The 20,273-nt window shown below is 41.4% G+C and overlaps 2 protein-coding genes across 5 annotated transcripts in view; both read left to right on the top strand.

Annotated features, from left to right (window-relative positions):
- The first annotated feature begins 1,639 nt into the window (after positions 1-1,639).
- On the top strand, positions 1,640-15,030 carry psmd2 (proteasome 26S subunit ubiquitin receptor, non-ATPase 2). Its single transcript, XM_033631792.2, has 21 exons — positions 1,640-1,817; positions 3,053-3,109; positions 3,215-3,379; positions 3,844-3,965; positions 5,026-5,250; positions 5,363-5,521; positions 5,687-5,831; positions 6,089-6,149; positions 6,380-6,526; positions 6,623-6,729; positions 7,122-7,249; positions 7,719-7,806; positions 7,894-8,056; positions 8,301-8,402; positions 9,194-9,345; positions 9,483-9,566; positions 9,982-10,150; positions 11,882-11,976; positions 12,082-12,208; positions 12,358-12,476; positions 14,248-15,030. The coding sequence occupies exons 1-21, from the start codon at positions 1,695-1,697 to the stop codon at positions 14,428-14,430; spliced, it is 2,721 nt and encodes a 906-aa protein (XP_033487683.1). The 5' UTR covers positions 1,640-1,694; the 3' UTR covers positions 14,431-15,030.
- A 2,052-nt stretch (positions 15,031-17,082) lies between these two features.
- Positions 17,083-20,273, top strand: part of eif4g1b (eukaryotic translation initiation factor 4 gamma, 1b) — a 52,821-nt gene continuing 49,630 nt past the window's right edge. For all 4 annotated transcript variants that reach the window (XM_033631221.2, XM_033631219.2, XM_033631218.2 and 1 more), the window contains exon 1: positions 17,083-17,148. The gene's annotated coding sequence lies outside the window, so the exon portion shown is untranslated. The remainder of the gene's footprint in view (positions 17,149-20,273) is intronic.

Here is a 20,273-nt window from a genome sequence, read left to right as displayed (position 1 = left end):
GCCCTAAATGCATCGTGGATGCCTAAATAGCAGTTTAAAATTGTAGTTTTCCTGTGATTTTAACTGTTTTTAATGTAAAATAAAACGGAAAATTTCCTGTCTTTTAACCATGAACTTCATTGATCCCTATAGATGCAAACAAAAAAGACACATTTTCCAGTTCATTAGGTCCCAGGTAGCCAAAATGACCCGGTCCAGCATCGGCCCAAACTTGGCATGCTAGATGCAATTAGCTCAGCATGGATGATGGCTCAGAATTGGGCCAAATCAGCTGTTATCAAATTTGATCTGGCCCAGCTTCGGCCCCAACTTGGCATGCTGGATGAAATTTGCCAGGCCACATCTGGTTGCCTGACTTGGCTGAGACTGAGCATGAATGACGTCCCAGAATCGGGCCAAATCAGCTTGCCCCGATTCTGGCTGCCGTCATTGCCATCACTGGGCCATTATCAAAAATGACCTGGCCCAGCTTCGGCCCAGACTCATGACATTAGCTGGGCCACATGTGGTTGCCCAACTAAGCCTTGGTCAGTAGAACAAAAAATAAAAATAAAATGAATAATACTAATAAAACAAAAACAGGCCTATCTCAAATCAACCTAAACATATCTAGTAATGAAAACAATTTAAGAGCTCTCTTGTCTTTTAAAATTCTCAGTTACTTAATCAAGAGTTTACCTCCAATTAATCAAACCAGATTTGGTCTTAAAGTATCTATATTTAAACTTCCCCAGTAACAAGACAACACTGAGAACCAAGTCTGCATCCTTATTTTTAACACAGACCCCAAATTTGATTGTCTTCACTGCCAAATGTGACAACTCATGAGTATAACTACTACTGTAACTATGTTATATCTGCTTGCAGATGTGCCCAGCTTGTCAGTCTTGAGAGATTTTGCACCTAAACTAGATACTGTAAATCATATTGCGTCATTACATGATTTAACAGAGACTTGATTTTGGGCATCAACATACATATTACCCAGAAATCATCACGACATATCTGTATATCACAATAACTACAAAAGAAAATAGGAAATTATTAATTTAGATAACTAGTCTTTTATAGTTGTGGGTTTTTCTTATAGTTTATGTAGAATAATTATGTAATTTGTCATAGATTTATACTATTTTACAAAAACAGCAAACCATGATGGAGTTGGGTTTGCCTTTTTGAGGGCACATAAAGAAAATTGCACCATTTATGATTTAATGTGAGTTCCTTTTCTGAACATAGATGTATTCCTCTCTGCCCACACTGTCGTTATTTATTCCCCTGACTGACTGAAAATAGAAAAACACGTGCTGAACTTTCAATTCCCCTTTCACAAAATGTACAATTATTTGCATCAAAATTCCATCTCAATCTTATGAATTCATTGTTGAATAAATCTCATTTAAAATGTTGAAGTTCAGCTGTTTCACCTGAGGAGGAAGCGGAAATTAAATATATCTTTTCTTTATTGTTTCCTTATTTTTCTTTTTATCTTTCTTACTCTTTTAACCGTGAGGATAGGCCACCTCTTGAAATTCCCGTTGTTTTGCTGGCCTTGAACTACCCACACACAGCCGTATCAACTCTCCACCTGCAGGGGCGCTACAGTGAAATCACAGCACATTTTTTACACAGAAGAAGAAGAAAAGGTCCTCCTCAGTTCCGTTTGCTAGCCGACAGTTCACAGAGCCGCAACTATGGAGGAGGCAAAAAACAAAGAGAATAAGCAACCCGAAAAGACCGATGAGAAGGACAAGGACAAGGAGAAGGGGCAGCAGTCCTCCGGGAAGGACAAGGAGAAGAAAGAGGAGCAAGAGTTGGTAAGTTTGGACATTTTACTCATTCAAGTGTGAGCTAACTAACGTTACATGCGCAGAGGTGTTATTTTGCCTTAGTCACTGCCGCTTTGACAATATGGTTGAACAGGCCGAAGTCATTGCAAATCAAAATACACGACAGACACACTCCCGGTAACGAATACATAATTTCTCATTTAAAGCATCATCGCTTTAATTTGGTAGAATTTAGCGGTCATTTAAAGCCGCAGAGACGAACTCGCTCAGTTAGCTAGCTAGCGTTAGCCTAGCCTGACTCAACCGGTAAGCTAACGTTAGCTTGCTGGTTGTTATCGCTGCTGGATGTACTGTTATCAGTGTTAGCTTTGCCCCCTGAAGTGCTAGCATGCCCAGCTAGCCAGGTTTAACGTTGGTAAGGTGCTGTATGACACAGCAGCTAATGTGAAGTGAAATAAACTCACACAGCTTAAAAACAATTAACCTACATTAACCAAACCGTTACAAAACAAACTGATTTGGCAGTTTAGTTGTGGTCGTCTTTGTCAGTTAGCAGCGCCAAGTGTCACTGGTCAGATCATTTTGTTCCAGTTTGTTATAGCCATGTGAAAACAACTATTGACTAGCACGTCAATTCAATGGACTTTATTGGCATGGTATTTGAGATATGTTGCCAAAGCGCAATCACAATTAAAGGACAGTGAATTAAATTATCATCATTGTCACGATGCACAAAAATATACCACAATAGGTTTAGAGTCAGCAGAGTAACTAGTATGCTGAAATGAATGTGCTTTTGAGACATAAAATTAAATGAGCAAAACACAGGCTACAGTAGCTTTGGTTACCTGCCAAAGGATCTTGCAGACAAGAAAAATGCATCACTGTGAAAATTTAGTTTCATTTTAGTGGTGGCTGGTGTTAAATGTTCCTTATTGTGTATGGCTGATAGCTAATAATACTCGACATGTTCACTTTCACCACAATTTGTCCCTATGGGTATTAATGTTGCAGTAATGACAGCACATTGGACTGTTCTGCAGGGCAGCAACAGCAGTAGTCAGATAGTTAGCATTGTAAGGTGCTGATGCGTTGTTTCAAGAAGGCAGCAAAAGTAAATAAAGACTGTCACTGTCATCACTACATTATCCACCAAAAACTAAGATCATCTCTGTCCCGTCTGAGGCCAACGAGATTTTGTTTCTTTACATTCATTATTTTGATTAACAGATAAGTTAATTCTCTTCTTCTTTACTTCTCAGTCAGAGGAAGACAAGCAGTTACAAGAGGACCTGGAGATGATGGTGGAGAGATTGGGTGTAAGTATTATTTAGTTGTTTTTGTTTGTTCACAACTCTTGTGTGTGTGTCAGGGTGTAAAACATGTAAAAAGAACCCCTCTAATTTTCCTGTACACATTGGCAGGAGAAGAACACAGCGCTGTACCGTCCTGCATTGGAAGAGCTGCGCAGACAGATCCGCTCCTCTACCACCTCCATGACCTCAGTCCCCAAGCCCCTCAAATTCCTGCGCCCACACTATGGCAAGCTCAAAGAGATCTACGACGGCATGGCTCCAGGAGAGAACAAGGTAAGGCTCTGCTGTGCTGCCAGAAAATGATGAAGGTCGTGCATTTTTACGCCTACTTCTCAGCAGAATCACCACATGAAAACAGGAGTTAGAGCTGAAATGATCAGTCGCAACTACTTTGATAATGGAATAGTTATTTTAGTAATTTTTGTTTTAGCAAAATAGCCAACTATTTGCTGGTTTCGTGCTTCTTAAATGTGAGAATTTGATGCTTTTCTTTGGTAAACATGATAATAAACTGAACAGCTTTGGATTTATGGACTGCTGTTCGAATAAAATGTTCCATTTGAAGATGCCACCTCGGCCTCTCGGAAATTCCACATGCCACGTTTAACGATTTGACTATCAACAGGGGCCAATTAATGCTCTGATAAACGACTACTCTATTCTCTGACTAATCACTTCAGCTCTTGTCTTGATTTAAGGCCCCAAGTTTAAGCTGTGTATGGTGTTTGTATTTGCAGCGTTTCTGTGCCGATGTGGTGTCAGTGTTGGCCATGACCATGAGCGGTGAGAGGGAGTGTTTGAAGTACCGTCTGCTGGGCTCCCAAGAAGAGCTGGCCTCCTGGGGTCACGAATATGTCAGGTAAGACACTCGGCATCATCAGCCAATGCTTGTAACACCCCTGTGGTTATTGGAGAAGCTGTGTTGTAAAAAGAGGAGATGCAGAGTATTTTGATGGTAGTTATCTGTTGAGCCCAGTTTGGACCAAAGATTTGCAATGAGACGAGCTGAAACAAGCAGCTACCTGTCCATTCACTCCAGTGCAACTAGATGAGACAGTGTATTGTCTCTGTGCAACAACTCTCTGCAATTCTGGCTTATTTTGTGGCTGAATATAGTTTATAGCTTCTTAAAATATGAATGAGGATAGTGATGGTGAGATACTGGCTACAGCTGCATGTGTAGTAGTGGTGAAACATTGAAAAGGGCGGGGCATAAGCACATACAGCGAGCAGCAGCGATCCCACCATCCAACACTAGCACCCTGTGAGGACAGAAACGGAGGGCTCGACAGGGATGGAGCACCTGCTGCAGGAAGTGAACACTTTGTCTGTGGTCATTTTGACTTGACCAGTGGACTTCACTACAAGCTGATTGGCTGTTGAAACACGTGATGTGCTTTAAAACCAGCCGCTGGCAGTTTGACCAGCTGAGTTGCAGATGACACCATCAGCCAGCTTGAGTCGAGCTCAAACTGCTACAAATTTTCTCTGCAACGTTCTTTATGTGATACGGTTCACTGCCACATCAGTAGCTCTTGAGATATCACACTGAGCAGTTAAAACTAGGGGTGCAGAAGCTTGGGTTGGACATTGGCTGGCTATAGAGTTTCTGATTAATTTACGTCTTGGCAAAATGTATTCTTTGGTAAGGGAGACTGATTTCATTTGCTTGGGTGCAATGTTGCTATAACACACATTTTGTGTGGAGTACAGGATAAAGGTCAATTTCTGAAATTATGAAGTGCATGGCTGATGTTGGAGAGACAGCATTCATACAAAAACTGGGCAGATGATTGGGTGTTTAATCATATTACAAACAGGGAAATTTTAATGTTTTCGCTCACCTTCTACTGTATCTACTGTTTGCTTATCTTTTTTTGGTGACAAATAGAGTTTCTCTTTGTCCGTGTGTCTTCCAGGCACCTGGCTGGAGAGGTGGCTAAAGAATGGCAGGAGGTGGAGGAGAACGACAAGACACAGCAGGAGACACTGCTGAAACTAGTGAAGGAGATTGTGCCCTACAACATGGCCCACAATGCCGAGCATGAGGCGTGCGACCTGCTGATGGAGATTGAGAGGCTGGACATGCTGGAGGACTACATCGATGAAAATGCCTATGGCAAAGTCTGCCTGTACCTCACTAGGTGTGTTCAGGTTTTTCATTAACCTTATTTTGCAACATGTTGTATGCGTTTCAAAAACAGGATTTGCTGAGTAAAACATCCCCACGTAATCTCCTCTTCATCACTCCTCCAGCTGTGTGAGTTACGTTCCCGAGCCAGAAAACTCAGCGCTGCTGAGATGTGCCCTGAACATCTTCAGGAAGTTCAACCGTTATCCAGAGGCCCTGCGCCTGGCCCTGATGCTCAATGATGTGGAGCTCGTAGAAAACATCTTCACATCCTGCAAAGACATGTAAGCACTATTAAAACACTATTGCTGGAGCACACAAGATGACCCTGTTCTCTTCCTGTACTTTTTTTTGGTTGGCCCTTTTCAAGTATGCTCCCTCCGTGTAATTTAAGGCTCACCGTGTCATAGTGGGGGGTTCATTAAAACAACCCCTCCTTTGCCTTGCAGAGTTATCCAGAAGCAGATGGCCTTCATGCTGGGTCGCCATGGCATGTTCCTGGAGCTCAATGAGGATGTAGAGGACTACGAGGACTTGACAGAGATCATGTCCAACGTGCAGCTCAACAGCAACTTCCTGGCCCTGGCCAGAGAGGTAAGATGGCAGGACTCCAATTTTTTTATGACATTGACAAAAAGAAAACCAACAGTATTAAATGCAGATTGGCTGTGTCATGGGCGGTTACCAGATCAGATTAATGAGGTCAGTATCTGCACCAATGTGCCAAAATGATACTGGATAATGGTTCGTAGGAGTCGATGTGAGATAATAAGTTGAACTTAGTGACACTGTCATGATGACTCAACACATTTCACCTTCACTAATATTAAAACTCATCTTGTCCTCCACAGTTGGACATCATGGAACCCAAAGTCCCAGACGACATCTACAAAACACACTTGGAAAACAATAGTGAGTTCATATCTGCAGGTTGTGTGTGTTCATGTTTGGTGTATTGGTTGGTGACAGAGACAAAACTCAGTCTGTATCAGTCTAGATACAGTCATTACATATGTTAAATAAGGACGGCTGCTGTGTTTTGTGACTTAAAGGCTGCTGTGGCAAACAAACTGAAAATTATTTTTGTTTACTGATTGTTTATTGACTGGCGTTTTATGTGACCGTTGTGCTTTCTGTGACAGGATTTGGAGGCAGTGGCTCCCAGGTGGACTCCGCTCGTATGAACTTGGCCTCTTCCTTCGTGAACGGCTTCGTCAACGCAGCCTTCGGACAGGATAAGCTGCTCACAGACGACGGCAACAAATGGTTGTACAAGAACAAGGACCATGGTAAAAGAAAACACATAAATAAACTACCTATTTGTGATTGTTGTATTTCATTTTATTTTATTGTTCAGTAACTAAACATGATAAAAATGTCCTCAGGTATGTTGAGCGCTGCAGCCTCCCTGGGTATGATCCTGCTGTGGGACGTGGACGGTGGTCTGACACAGATCGACAAATATCTTTATTCCTCTGAGGACTACATCAAGGTACACATCAGAAACTTTACTGTAGTAAAGTTAATAATAATTTTGAATAACGATAGGGTGGTAATAAAACAGCCTTTTACCAAAACATCTCAACATCTGCAGATGTTTGCTCTGCCTCTCATATCTTGACAGTTTCTTAATGACATACTCTACTGTACATGCCATCAGTTCAAGAAAGGCTCTACAACACATTAGCTAAAAGTTTAATTAATCTGTTGTATTGAATAGATTGCAGCCCTGTTGGGATTGCTTCCTGACTGAACATTGATTATCTATGATCCACTGTAATAGTTACTCTTAAGGTTGTAACCCAGTAGAAAGAAAAAAACCCCGAAAGCATTTACAGTGTCTGTCTTGTTATTCTTACCCCTACGTCTCCTCTCTTTGTGCAGTCTGGTGCCCTGTTGGCCTGTGGCATTGTCAACTCAGGTGTGAGGAATGAATGTGACCCAGCCCTCGCCCTGCTCTCTGACTACGTCCTCCACAACAGCAACGTCATGAGGATAGGAGCCATCTTTGGGTGAGGAGAATGTTAACATGCAGAAAGTTAAACATAAGAGTGTTAGTTACAAGGAAATGTGATCCAGAGTTTAGGATGAAGGGCGTGTGGACGATAAATGGGATCCATGGGACATTTAGAAATAGCAGCTTTGTGCATTTGGTCCTTCTCAGGCAAGCTCAGGGGTTTAGAGTTGCTGTAACCCACAGGAACGACGGTCTGTGATGCTTTTTTTTCCTCTGAGTGAGGATTAGAGTATATGCTGCAACTTTTCACAGTGGAAACGGAAAAAAAGCGTACTGAACTGTACTGTACTACTCCGTAAAAACAAGACTTATATGGCTTGTAAACTTTTCTCTACTTATCTCTATTTATCTCTTTATCCTGTTTCTTGCACTGCCACTAACACTTGAATCTTCTCTGGAGTCAGTGTTACCTTGTGAAAGCACGTTATGTCTGTGTGTCTTGATCCTTGTCTTCTCTCTTTCAGACTGGGGTTGGCCTATGCTGGCTCCAACAGAGAAGATGTCCTTTCTCTGCTCCTCCCTGTCATGGGCGACTCCAAATCCAGCATGGAGGTATGGATGTGTGATTTGTGTTAAGGGCTCTTTGCACTCCATATGTGTTTAGCAACATTAAAGTGTGTGTGTGTGTTTTATCTCCAGGTTGTTGGAGTTACGGCGCTGGCATGCGGTATGATCGCAGTAGGGTCTTGTAATGGTGATGTGACCTCCACCATCGTCCAGACCATCATGGAGAAGAGCGAACAGGAGCTGAAAGACACGTATGCCCGCTGGTTGCCTTTAGGCCTGGGACTCAACCACCTGGGTGAGTATGGGAAGCCACAGGCCTCAGAATCACTACTCATAACTTGATGTTGTTCAAAACAGGGTGACAGAGGTTGCAGGGAAAACATTCAAAGGAGAACAAAACTAAGTACTTTGTGATTTCAGACAGCTTTTTCTAAACCTTTGTGTGGTTAAAGGCCAGCTCCACTATCATTGTGTCTTTTCTTCCCTACCTTTGGAGTATAGGTGCTATAACTATTCTGCATGTTTTTCACCATCCACAGGTAAAGGAGAGGCGATTGAGACGACCCTGGCAGCTCTACAGGTCGTACCTGAACCTTTCCGCAGCTTTGCCAACACCCTAGTGGATATCTGTGCATATGCAGGTCAGTCTCTGTCTGTCAGCATCTCCAAAGTTATTGTTGTGTTTGCACACACACAGATATCCATAACACAATCTCTACGTTTATCTACTTTTGTATAAAGCTAAGTTCACACCACACAACTTTCAGAGTGGTCAGGTCGCTGCTGGGAGAATTAAAATGCAACTAGCAGAAGTTAGCAGCTAACTCAAAGAAATGGGGAGAATTGGGGAGAATGTGAGCTCAAGTTCTGAGGAGAGACTGAGTTTAGCTGCCATATAACAGGGGCGGTAAGTGGTTGTTAATGCCATGTTATGCCATTGGAGAGCCTCTCAGCTTGTGCATTTTAACAGTTCACACATAGCGCTTGGAGGAGAAGAAGGAGAACTCATATACACACAGGCCCAAAATACACACACACAAACAGGACCTATACATGTGAGGGGGGTGCCTTGGACAGGCGCTGCGAGAAGTTTGGGGTTTAGTGCCTCCCCAAAGAGAACCTCTCCAGCCACGTGGCTAGTTGACCAGCTACTTGAACCAGTGATCCTTCTGGTTCCCAACCCAAGTCCCTATGTACTGAGCTACTGCCACCCCAAAAGTGCCCACTTGTGAGCGCTGAGCCAATGTCGATTTGCTCCTGGGCTTTTGTCGGGAGAGCTCCAAAAACTTACAGCGAGCAGAAAATCAGGGCTGAAGTTGTGTATTGTAAACATGGTATAAGCGACCCATATGCAGATCTACTCATAATGTTATGTCTGCTGATTTAATCATCAAACCCTCCAACTCACCGTAATGATTTGCCTCCACCTCAGGTTCTGGTAATGTGCTGAAGGTGCAGCAGCTTCTCCACATCTGCAGCGAGCACTATGAAGCCAAGGAGAAGGAAAAAGAGGAGGACAAGGACAAGAAGGATAAGAAGGACAAAGATAAGAAGGAGACCTCTGCTGACATGGGCTCCCACCAGGTAGAGATTTACCTATGACCACGATCATCCTCAAACATCTCTCTATTTAGCAGCTCCTTCATCAATTATGTTATAGATGTGTGTGAAGTTTTATATCAGGAGGTAAAACACAGTTTATTTCTCTGTCTTCCTCTCAGGGTGTGGCTGTTCTCGGTATTGCTCTGATTGCCATGGGAGAGGAGATTGGCTCTGAAATGGCACTGCGGACATTTGGACATCTGGTCAGTAACACTGCTCAGTGTTTACCTTACTGAATACGTGATTGTTGCTCCGTCTCACCACCTCTCATTTCTTTTGATCTGCCCGTCCTCTGTGTCTTAAAGAGACCTTTTTGTCTGGTTGTCTTGACTCAACCGTCCTTTCATATTTTCAGACCGTCTGTCCTTTTTTTGTCTTTTCTTTTGATCCATATTACATCACGTGTACTTTTGATCCTTGTCCTTATATTATCTCTTCTGTCTATACTGTTATGATCTGTCACCTACTCAACCTGATGTCCTTAATGTATCAGACTAAGATCATCTCATAGAGAGTCATGTGTCAACTCTGTATATTGGGATGTGACAGCTAATTAAAATAATTAGATTACACTGACTTGATTACACTTTCTGATTCCCTCTGTGTTCACATCATCAGCTGCGTTATGGTGAACCCACCCTGAGGCGAGCGGTGCCCCTCGCCCTGGCTCTCATATCCGTGTCCAACCCTCGTCTGAACATCTTGGACACCCTCAGCAAGTTCTCCCACGACGCCGACCCCGAGGTGTCACACAACTCCATCTTTGCCATGGGCATGGTGGGCAGTGGTAAGTTGGGCTATCTGCATTAAACACAATAATGTTTAACTGTTTGGTGACGGCTGCGACTGTACAAGACAGTGTTGTCAGAATTTTTGAGTGCTGGGCTTTGATGGTCAGGAGCCTGTTTTGAAATAGACATGAAAGGCTAATATAATAGTCACTGTACCAGTATTAATAACACAACTTGCAACTTTAAATAAAATTGTCCAAAAAAAAAAAAAGGAAAATATCAAATTTGCCAAATAGCCTTAAGATGTTTTAGACGATTTAGTATGATAAGGAAAAATGGCACCACATTTGTACGGACATCCTCTGGGTTTTTAATAGTTTGACATTTTTAGATCACATTAAAAAAAATTTCACTGATCAACAGTCAAAGTCATGAATTAGGGAAGTGCCTACATCATGACTATTAAAATCCCAGTGACATAGAAGTCAGAGCGTTTTTAGCTTCTGTACCGTTTCCTACTGAAATAAGTTACAAGAGGGATTTTAATCAAATCTTTCCCATTTGATTATACTGCTAAAAATGTAACTTCATTTCAGCGTAAGGAAATTCTAAATTTCAGTTGCTCACAGAGATGGGTTAAAAACTTCTTAAAAACAAAGGGGGTTAAAAAATGGTTGAGTATGTGGAGTACATTCAATAGGATGGTATTACAAAACAATATTATCTTGATCGTACATTATCTGTTATAGGTGGACAGCTTTAACAGCGTGTCTGCAGGTCCTTAAAACATCTTAAAATATTTTTAATTAAATTATATAAACATTAGGCCTTAAAAGTCATTAAATAGCCTTAAACTTGAATTGGTGAGGTCATAATTCCCACAAACATTTTATCTTATTTCAGGGTTCAATTATAAGAATTGCCTGATTGCCCAGGGCTAGTAAGATGCCATGTTGGGCCAGTCATTTAGCAGCACACTTTCATGATCGGCACATGGTACAAAAATAACTAACCGTGATGGAAGTAGCTAAGGAGTGAGCCCTCTTACTTTCTTTTCATCTCAGTTGAGAGTTGCACACACCTGGTACTAGTCAGGTGTGTACGAGAAATTGACTTTGGGGCAGATACATTTTTGACCAAATTTCTGACAAGGCAAGTAAAAAAAAAAGTTAATGTTGAACTCCATATTTAATTTGTCCATTTTTTAACTTATTTATGTCAAAATTACTCAAGCTCTTCTGCGTGAAATTCCACATTTCTGATGTTACAAACCTTTAAAACTACAGCTGAACCTAAAACTGTCTTTTTACTTTGTACTTGCACTTACCTGTTGGCACAATGTAGATTAACCTAACTCACTCTAATAACCGTATTCACACATAAAACCTACCTCTGCACAGGGACTCATACATAATGCTTATATATTCTTACCTGCAGTGTTTGAATGAGAAAAAGATGTCTTAAATTTGGTTAAAAATGTCTTGAAAAGCAATAAATTCAAATGTCTGATACCTGTAGACACCCTGTTCTCAATGCTGTGAATATGTTCCTGTCATTATTTTACTGAAACTAAACAAATTCAAAACATTGCGAATGACTAATGTGTTGATGCTCATAAAGCTGCTGCGGCTTAAGTTTTTCACCAGAAATATTAACTATAAACATTGAACTCTTTAAGGTGTATTGTCATTCTCAGTGATGCACGATGCCGCCTCCTCTTTGAGTGCCTCTGGTGTTAACTTTCTCCGCGTATTTAACAGGCTCTTCATTTTTTTCCACTTCCTCAGGCACAAATAATGCCCGTCTGGCCGCCATGCTGCGGCAACTGGCACAGTATCACGCCAAAGACCCCAACAATCTCTTCATGGTCCGACTGGCTCAGGTGGGTGGCAACACAAAAGGCACTCTGTACCAGACAAAAGTCGAACTTTGTGGAAGTGTTGTTTGTACGAGTCACTATTGACTCTGCTGTCTGCTGCCTCCACAGGGTCTGACTCACCTGGGCAAAGGCACACTGACACTCTGTCCCTACCATAGCGACAGGCAGCTGATGAGTCAGGTCGCCGTGGCTGGACTGCTTACTGTGCTCGTTTCCTTCCTCGACGTTAAGAACAGTCAGTTTGTTCTCCTCCTGCTGCTCCTGACTCAACTCTCTGCTTCCACACACACTTGACATAGCTGATTTGTGTAATTTGATGGTTGTGTTACATCAGTGATTTTCCTGTGGTAATATTCCCCCTGGTGTTCACTGTGTGCATTACAGTAATCCTGGGGAAGTCTCACTACATTCTCTACGGCCTGGTCGCAGCCATGCAGCCACGTATGCTGGTCACCTTCGATGAGGAGCTACGACCACTGCCTGTGTCCGTCAGAGTTGGACAGGTAAAGCCAAGGAAGATTATCTGTAGTACGAATAGTCAGACAGGAATATGTGCAGAAATTTTGCACTTCAAACTTCATCTTAGTTTGACATTTTTGGACAAATGCTTATTTGCTTTCTTGCTACGAATGAGATGAGAAGTTTTATACCTCTCTCAGTACAAGAATGGTGTCCGTCTGCATTTATTAGACTCACAACCATGTTACATGGTATGGAGTACAAACATTACCTGCAGTCCCAAGACAATGACACACAGTGTGGCCAAAGTACAACCAATGTTACTTAAACAAAGGAAGGACATTCTTCAAAAACGCACCTAGTTTACAGATGACTTTTGGCTCGTCTGATTGCAATAACAAAATTAATTTAAACATAGAAGAACGGTTTGAATAATACTTTGGCAAATACCTTTCACTGTAAGTCATTAATCTCACATTCTGACATTTAAAAAAAAATATGATACTCATCTCCCATGTGATTATCATCACAGAGCTTCCCGTCCAGCCATTTATATCTTCCAGTGACTGTAGAAATTCTGGTGTTCTTTCGTCTAAAATGACAAATAATCATGCAACAGACACCTCTCCAGTCTAAACTCTTCTTTAATTTCGACATACATATATCATATGATGTCATACTTCTGAGCTCACTTTGCCACTTTTGCACGAACTGATCTTTTAGCCTCTGTTCAACTGTTTTAACCAGCTGTTGTGAGACTAGCCACAGTCATCCAGTATCTGCTGAACCTGCAAGACCCATGGTGACACATAGACACCTGTGTTATGCAGGCTGAGCAAATAGTTGTACATTATTCGACTTTGAGTTTAGTTTTCTTCACCCTCTATCAGCCTCCCTCAGCAGCCAATAATTCTCTTTTAACTCCGACACAGAGTGGATATCCTCCTACCTCCCCACAGACCATATAACTACAGGTTGTCATTTTAACTTTCAGGGTATATTTTAAAAATCTGAGCAGTAGTTTTTCCAATATATCTGTTCTTTAAACCCCCACACTTCACATGCGTACAACATAACTGGTGTCACCCGCTTGTCAGAAAGATCGAGTGTGATATCTACAGGTGAATCAAATCTTTTACATTTACAGAGGATGGCAAACATTACATGAGAGGCTTGTTTGTGCAGCTCCTCCATGGTGGTCTTAAATTAACCATTATGATTCATGATGACCCCGAGATATTTAAAGCAGTCAGTCTCTTAATTTGCTCCATTTGCTGAAGTCAGTTTTTCTGTTGCCAAAAACAGTGGCTTTAGTTTATGATATGATCGATTGCTTCTCTGTAAACCTTCTGTTATTGTAGACATAATAATTGTATCATCCACATACATCAGTGCCATAAGCTGGATATAGCTTTCTATCTCGGTGTCATCAAAGTTAATGGGCTCGCAACCATTCTGTAGTAGGTAATCCTCCAGGTCATTGATAAACAGAGCAAACAGCAATGGCGATAGATTTTTCATGCTGTCGAACCAAGTACCATTAACAAATAAACATGATGGATATTTTACATATTCCTCACTACATCCAAAGATGTGCCATCTAATTCCCCACAGGAAACTGAAAATGTGCGTTTCCCAAAATGTTGAGCTATTTTTTACTTGAAGATGTCAGAGTGCAAACCAACATCTGACCTGACCTGTCAAGCTATATAATAAGTTTTCTATGTAGAGATGATGGAGAACACTAACTCTGATCTGAAGGTGAAAGGAGAACCGTCTGTCTAACCTGAGTCTGTGTGCGTAATTTGTCTGCAGGCCGTGGATGTTGTGGGCCAGGCAGGAAAGCCCAAGGCCATCACAGGTTTCCAGACCCACACCACGCCAGTGTTGCTGGCTCATGGCGAGAGGGCTGAGCTGGCCACAGAGGAGTACCTCCCTGTCACCCCCATCCTGGAGGGCTTCGTCATCCTCCGCAAGAACCCCAACTATGAAACCTAGACTGCCCTCTTCTTGTCACTGGCATCCCCCTGTGTTTGTAAGGGTAGCCCTCCATGGCTCTTGGCAGTTGTTATATTTAGTTGTTTACTGCATGGCTGAAAAGAGCGTGGCAGGCCTATCCTTCTTTCTCACTGTGTCCTCGCTCTGTTTCCTGTGGCCCGGCTCCAGCAGTCATGAAAAATGGATGGTTGGGGTCTGGTTAATTGGACTGGGATGGCACAGGGAGGGTTAAACTGGGACCTCATCCACTCTACATAGATGGTTTCCTCATTGCCCTAATTTTGATCCACCTCTCCCGCGTGTACTGAACCAGGTGTTAGACTGACCCGGGGCCAGTTCAGACTTGGGAACTGTTCGCCACCCTCCTGTACATGTCATCAGTAAATGAAAACAGCTGCTCAGTCCACCTCCATGCTTCAGATGTTTTTCTTTCCCCCACACACCTTACACCCTCAGTCATCTTTTGTAATTAAACATATGAAAGTTTGTCTTCGTCATCAGGTTTTGCTTCTGTTTTTATTTTATTTTTTTGGTTTTGTTACAGTACTGTAAAAGGTTGAATCAAAAATAAAAAGTCAGATCCACGTGGTGGAAACGTGATGGCTGTGTGTTGAGTATGTCACATCTGGTTTATTATCATTAACTCAAACTCAGAAGTGATGTCCCTGAAAGTAAGCAGGCTGCAGGTCCTCCGCAAGGAGCGGGTGTTTAAGAAAAGAAAGAAAAGTCTCATACTATACTCTGTGCATACAAATATAAACACACATACTGTATACTTACAGAGGAAAGTAATGGCAGCTGTAGGTTAGAATTTCAGAGTTATATAAATGTCACCTACAAGAAACAAAAGCATTGTGACATTTTTCTGTCATTGAGATTTCTGCTGCACCTGTAACTTTCAGTGGATATTATGTACACAAACAACTGCAATTGGGCTGTATATTTATACATGAATATCATTTATTTTTCTTTCAAAACCTTTGTGAAGCAAGTTTAACACTTATGGCCTCTGAACCCCTCTTCTGAGTCTGCTTTCAGCTGTATGACATCACTGACACTGTGTATCCCTGGTCATTTATGTCAGTCTGCTGTTTAAAATCTTATCTTATAATATTACAGAAGGCCTGCAGAAAAGATGTGATAGATTTAAAAAAGTGTATCTTTAGAAATAGCATGTGTATAAGTTTTTAGTTGTCAATCAAATTGATGAAATGTTTGCCAATGTGGATCCACCACTGTGCTGATATCAATAAATCATTATGAGAACTGTGCTAAAAAATTAAATACGAATTATGTCACTGAGTTCAGCTCACCCTGAGGAACATTTGCAAAATTTTAATAATGAAAAAATAATTCAATAATTTTAATAATTTAATAAATAAATAAACTAATAATAATATGTTTGGAATTCCAAATTTTCAGTCTAATTTAAATTATTATAATTATAGTAAATAACATGCTTTAAATTTAGATTTTAATTTGCTTTAAGTCATGAACAGTGGCTGAGAAGTATTTTTTGCTTTACCACAGATTTATGCCATTACAATATTTTAAATTAATTTTCTAAGCACTCTGTGTAGAACATTTATTCTATACTAATTATACAATATATTTAATAGTAATAATATTCATAGCCTAATTATAGTGTAACATGAATCTATAGATGGTTGCTGATTTATTTATTGTGTTAGGTGGTATTGAGGCTAACTGTGAAATAAAACTGAATTTAATGGTGCCGAAATTTAAGGAGAATATGAAACTAATTTTTTTGTGAGTGATTATAGATCATACACTATGTTGGAAGTCACACATAGAACACATTAAATGATCTCAATCTATTGCTGTTCTTTATAAAAAAAAGGGAGTTGTTGAATAGAAAATGTTTGTATATATTGTGCTGTTCACTTGTAATGTCGTATGAAAAAAGAGCTCCTAGAATAATACATAAATCTAGTTATAGGGTCCTATACCTTCAAATTTCTAGACATTGTGTATTTAAAAACATTAGAAATACTTTTTAAAATTGTGAACAAAGGCTTCTCTGTCTGTGTTCAATTTTTTTTTACATTTAGAGAAGGAAAAAAGGAAATTTGAGAGGGCTGTTTATTTATGAAACATGTAAAGTGAGAACCAACGTGAAATACAGATGTGTTTCAGTTTTGAGAGTCAAACTAAAGAGGTAAGCTAAAATTGTGTTGCTCTCTGCTGAGTTTAAAACAAAACAAAACAAAAAAATCTTAAAATGTAAAGTAATTAAGGATTATAGTTTAGAATATAATGTATGTATGTATTAATTTATTTATTTCCTTTCTTTGGTATTGTTGATATTTTGGGTTGATATAGGGTGGACGAAAATAAGCCTACAGACTGTGACGAAAATGTCTGAAATAATCTTTGCTCGATAAGTATGTGACCAAAATAAAAAACTATTAAATTATTCATTCTAATTTAAATTAAAGTGAAACTAAACTTCTTGTTTCTACCTACATGAATATGTTTTATTGAGAACAAATGTATTAGGTAACACTGAAATATTTATACAGTCGTGTTGTTCACACACAAACACAATAAAGATAATCAAGTCGATAAAACAAAACACAACCGAGAGCGTGATTACTCGGAAAGTCTCACGTGATGGGATTTTGCCGGAACTACCAAGCTACCGGCTTCCGGGAAGATTTTCCGTCCGTCCGGCTCTGCGGACTCAAGGAGAGAAAGGTAAAGCCACGGTCCTGAGCTAAATTGTTTATTAAAATGTTCGAAATAACCTGTAAGTGTCAAGTCGCGGTGTAATAGAGACCCTGAGGGGACAGTCAGATCTGCGTGTCGCCTATTATCGTGGACGGACACGTCTGTGTGGAGACTTTCTTCAGTGGGTTCTGCTGACTGGTGTTCCTGCTGTGTTTTCAGGGATTAGCAGGCTAGCTGGGTGCTAGCATTCCATGCTAATGCGACGTGGGTGTTCTTTCTTCACTTTAGCTACCCCGGCTAGCAAGCTAACACACCGATAGACAGCTTAAACGAACTCTCACTCATGTAAAGTTTAGAAACATGTTATCTTGTGTGTAATATATTCTATCTGATAAGCGTCAAATAGACTGTCGCATCACAGTGTTGTTGTTTTCACCGGTTAATCAATGCTGCTAGCTAACCCACGGCTGGCTAGCTAGCTAGCAGTTGGTTAAGCTATATAGGTAGCAGTAGGTTAACTCACTCTAGTTGTGTCGAAGCCTTGTTTTGCCACGGTGCCAGCCTCCCAGCAGACAGCGATGGAGTTTGTATTTCAATATTTGCCAGTCTGGCTGTAAGTGAAGCGACGCCTGTTGACAGTTGCGATTGTAAATAACATGCATACTAATAACTTGATACCTGAAACCATGTGATGGCGATGTAACGTTCGTGCCAGCAATCTGAAACCGTTTGTGCCCGGCGGTTAGGAGGTAGTAAAGGTGGTTAACATATCTGGTTGGGAATAGTTAGGGTGTTCCTGTTCATCAGCCACGCAAACGTTAGCGTTTAACGTTAGTGACAGACAGTAAAAATACGTGACAGTATGTGGGGTCAGGTATTTCTAACACGCAGGAAGAAATCATGAGACAGTGACGGTGGTGAGTAAAAGGAGGCTGATGTGACAGGACAGTTGTTTTGAAGCTTGGCGCATGTGACACCTTCATTAGGGCCTTGCTGAGGTGGTTGGCATGTCGCTGTGCCTCCAGGTTAGCCTCTGTAATGTAAAGCACCCCTACATGAGAGAGCTGGGTTGCTAAATGTGGGGTTGCCCATCAGCATCCACAGTATTGCATTAATGTAAACGGAGGCTTTCCCGGTGTTGGTGATGTTGCTGTTAAACCGGGCTGCGAAACGAAACGGAGGTGTCTGACTCATGCTGGGTAGTTACAGGAACGTTACTCATTGTCACGACACCGTTGACAGCACTGCTGCTGTGTTGATACCCAGGTAGTTAAAGCTTGGAGGTAGCAGACTGAGCTACTGATATGAAAACACGAGCTGAGCCACCACCTTAGCTTTGACAGTCATCTAGTTTCGTATTCTCATTCATTGACGTCGTCACGTCTGTCTTCATTGTCGCCTTCTTAAAGCTTAGTAAGTTTGTGCTTTACATTATATAAGGTAGGTGGTTGTCATGTTGGCTGAGGTGTGGCTGGCATGAAGCCGGCAGCTGGGGTGTGCATCGCGCCAATAGCAGGAGAAACCACGTGGTAAACCCAGATGGGGCCTAGGAAAGTTAGCAACATGGCTAACAGCACAACATAGAGCAGCATGTCTTCGCAGCTCTATTTGCAGGTGTTTTGGCAGCACCGACTGTTTTGTAAATGCGTGTTCATGACAGTGCCACGCCAATAACTGTCTTTGCTGTACGGCGTGTGAGTAGACTGACAGACACGCCCCTGTGTCATAGCAAAAGTGTGCCACACCAGTTTTAGCAGGCGAATCACCGGCGTTTTACTAATGATAGCTAGCTTGGTATGAGCGTCGCAGTTGTTTCCTGACACTGACAGCTAGTCAGATTGTTAGTTTAGTAGCTGCTGGTGTGTTCATGTTTGAGCTGTTTGTCGATCACTTCACCCTGCGTGCTGCAGCAGGCATGAAGCAGATGTTGAGGACTGCAGACATGTGACCTTTGAGAGTGTGGGTCCAAAATGGATGCAGTTTCCTATGCAAGGTAAAGAGCACCATATATGTAAACCATGCAGATGTTTATCCTACATCTTTGTCGAGCTACAATCCAGGAGAATATTTACCAGTGACATGCTTTAATTGGAGTGAATGAATGAAGCTAATAGCAGAAGTGCAATCACAGGACACATGCATGATGTGTCCGAGCCTGGCTGTCACAGTTTGCCTGACATAAGGACACTGTCAAACGTCCTGTTGTGCAAACTTAAAAAGCCTAGAGTCTGGACATGTGTGGGTTTTGGCAGAATGTTAGTTAACCAGAGGAGCATGGCAGGGGGAGGAACAGGCTGTGCTGGAGTGATGCTGTGTCACTGGAGCTAAACTGGAGCCACATTTGCTGTTAAATGTTTGTCACTGACACGTCATAGCTGGAGATGTGATCGTACCCTTTTTGTTTTAAGTATTGACCTTTGTCAGCGGCAGAGCGGTGTTGTAAAGGCCATGTTTGTTCTGTTAAATCCCTGAGAGCAATTACATGGACACAAATAACCCATTTATGAGGCTTACATGACCACAGAGATATCGGTTTATTCATATACCCTGTATACATCCTGGTTTCTTCCAGAGTACTCCAGCCAGCATATCTGGGGTTCTCATAAACGGAATATGGTGTTTACAAGTTTAAACACATAAACGGGATACTCCAAAATCCCAGTCATAAACAGGTTATTCATGTCCATGTAAACACTTCTGTGTTGTTTGTTTTGTGTTTGTTTAAGCTGCTATGTCAAAGGAGCACTTTACTAATTTAACATATGAAGATTACCTTTGATGAGGAGTACTTGTCAGTCTGTGAAGACAGTGGTACAATGTGTGATGTGGCTTTAAAGGAAGCTGTTTTAAAGTCTGAGAAGAAAGAATAAACCCCGCTGTTGTCATCAGGCTATCTTGGATCAAGCTTGAGACTTTAAATTTACAACAACAAGCTTGTGTCACACACTGGGTGTGTGGTGTTTAAAGGATGTGGGCATATAACAGACTGGGATGGTTAATTGTAGTTTCTGGTGTTTTTGGATATTAACCCAGACTAAGGGCTAAATTTCAATATATCTCGGTCTCTGCTGCTTCAGTTTGGACCAATCCAATTTAAATGTGTCTCCTGTAAGTCCCTCAACTTTGTAAGTGCAGTATCGACTCTGTGGAAT

This window comes from Epinephelus lanceolatus, chromosome 4, assembly GCF_041903045.1.
Source record: "Epinephelus lanceolatus isolate andai-2023 chromosome 4, ASM4190304v1, whole genome shotgun sequence".
Lineage (NCBI taxonomy): Eukaryota > Metazoa > Chordata > Actinopteri > Perciformes > Serranidae > Epinephelus > Epinephelus lanceolatus.
This window is presented reverse-complemented; position numbering and strand designations above follow the sequence as displayed.

Bases quoted from the DNA above. Each gene is read 5' to 3' on its own strand.
- psmd2 (XM_033631792.2), top strand. From the start codon at position 1,695: ATGGAGGAGGCAAAAAACAAAGAGAATAAGCAACCCGAAAAGACCGAT. The intron at 6,730-7,121 runs GTACACATCAGA...CTCTTTGTGCAG, and splicing joins CCTCTGAGGACTACATCAAG to TCTGGTGCCCTGTTGGCCTG. The intron at 12,209-12,357 runs GTCAGTTTGTTC...TGTGCATTACAG, and splicing joins CTTCCTCGACGTTAAGAACA to TAATCCTGGGGAAGTCTCAC.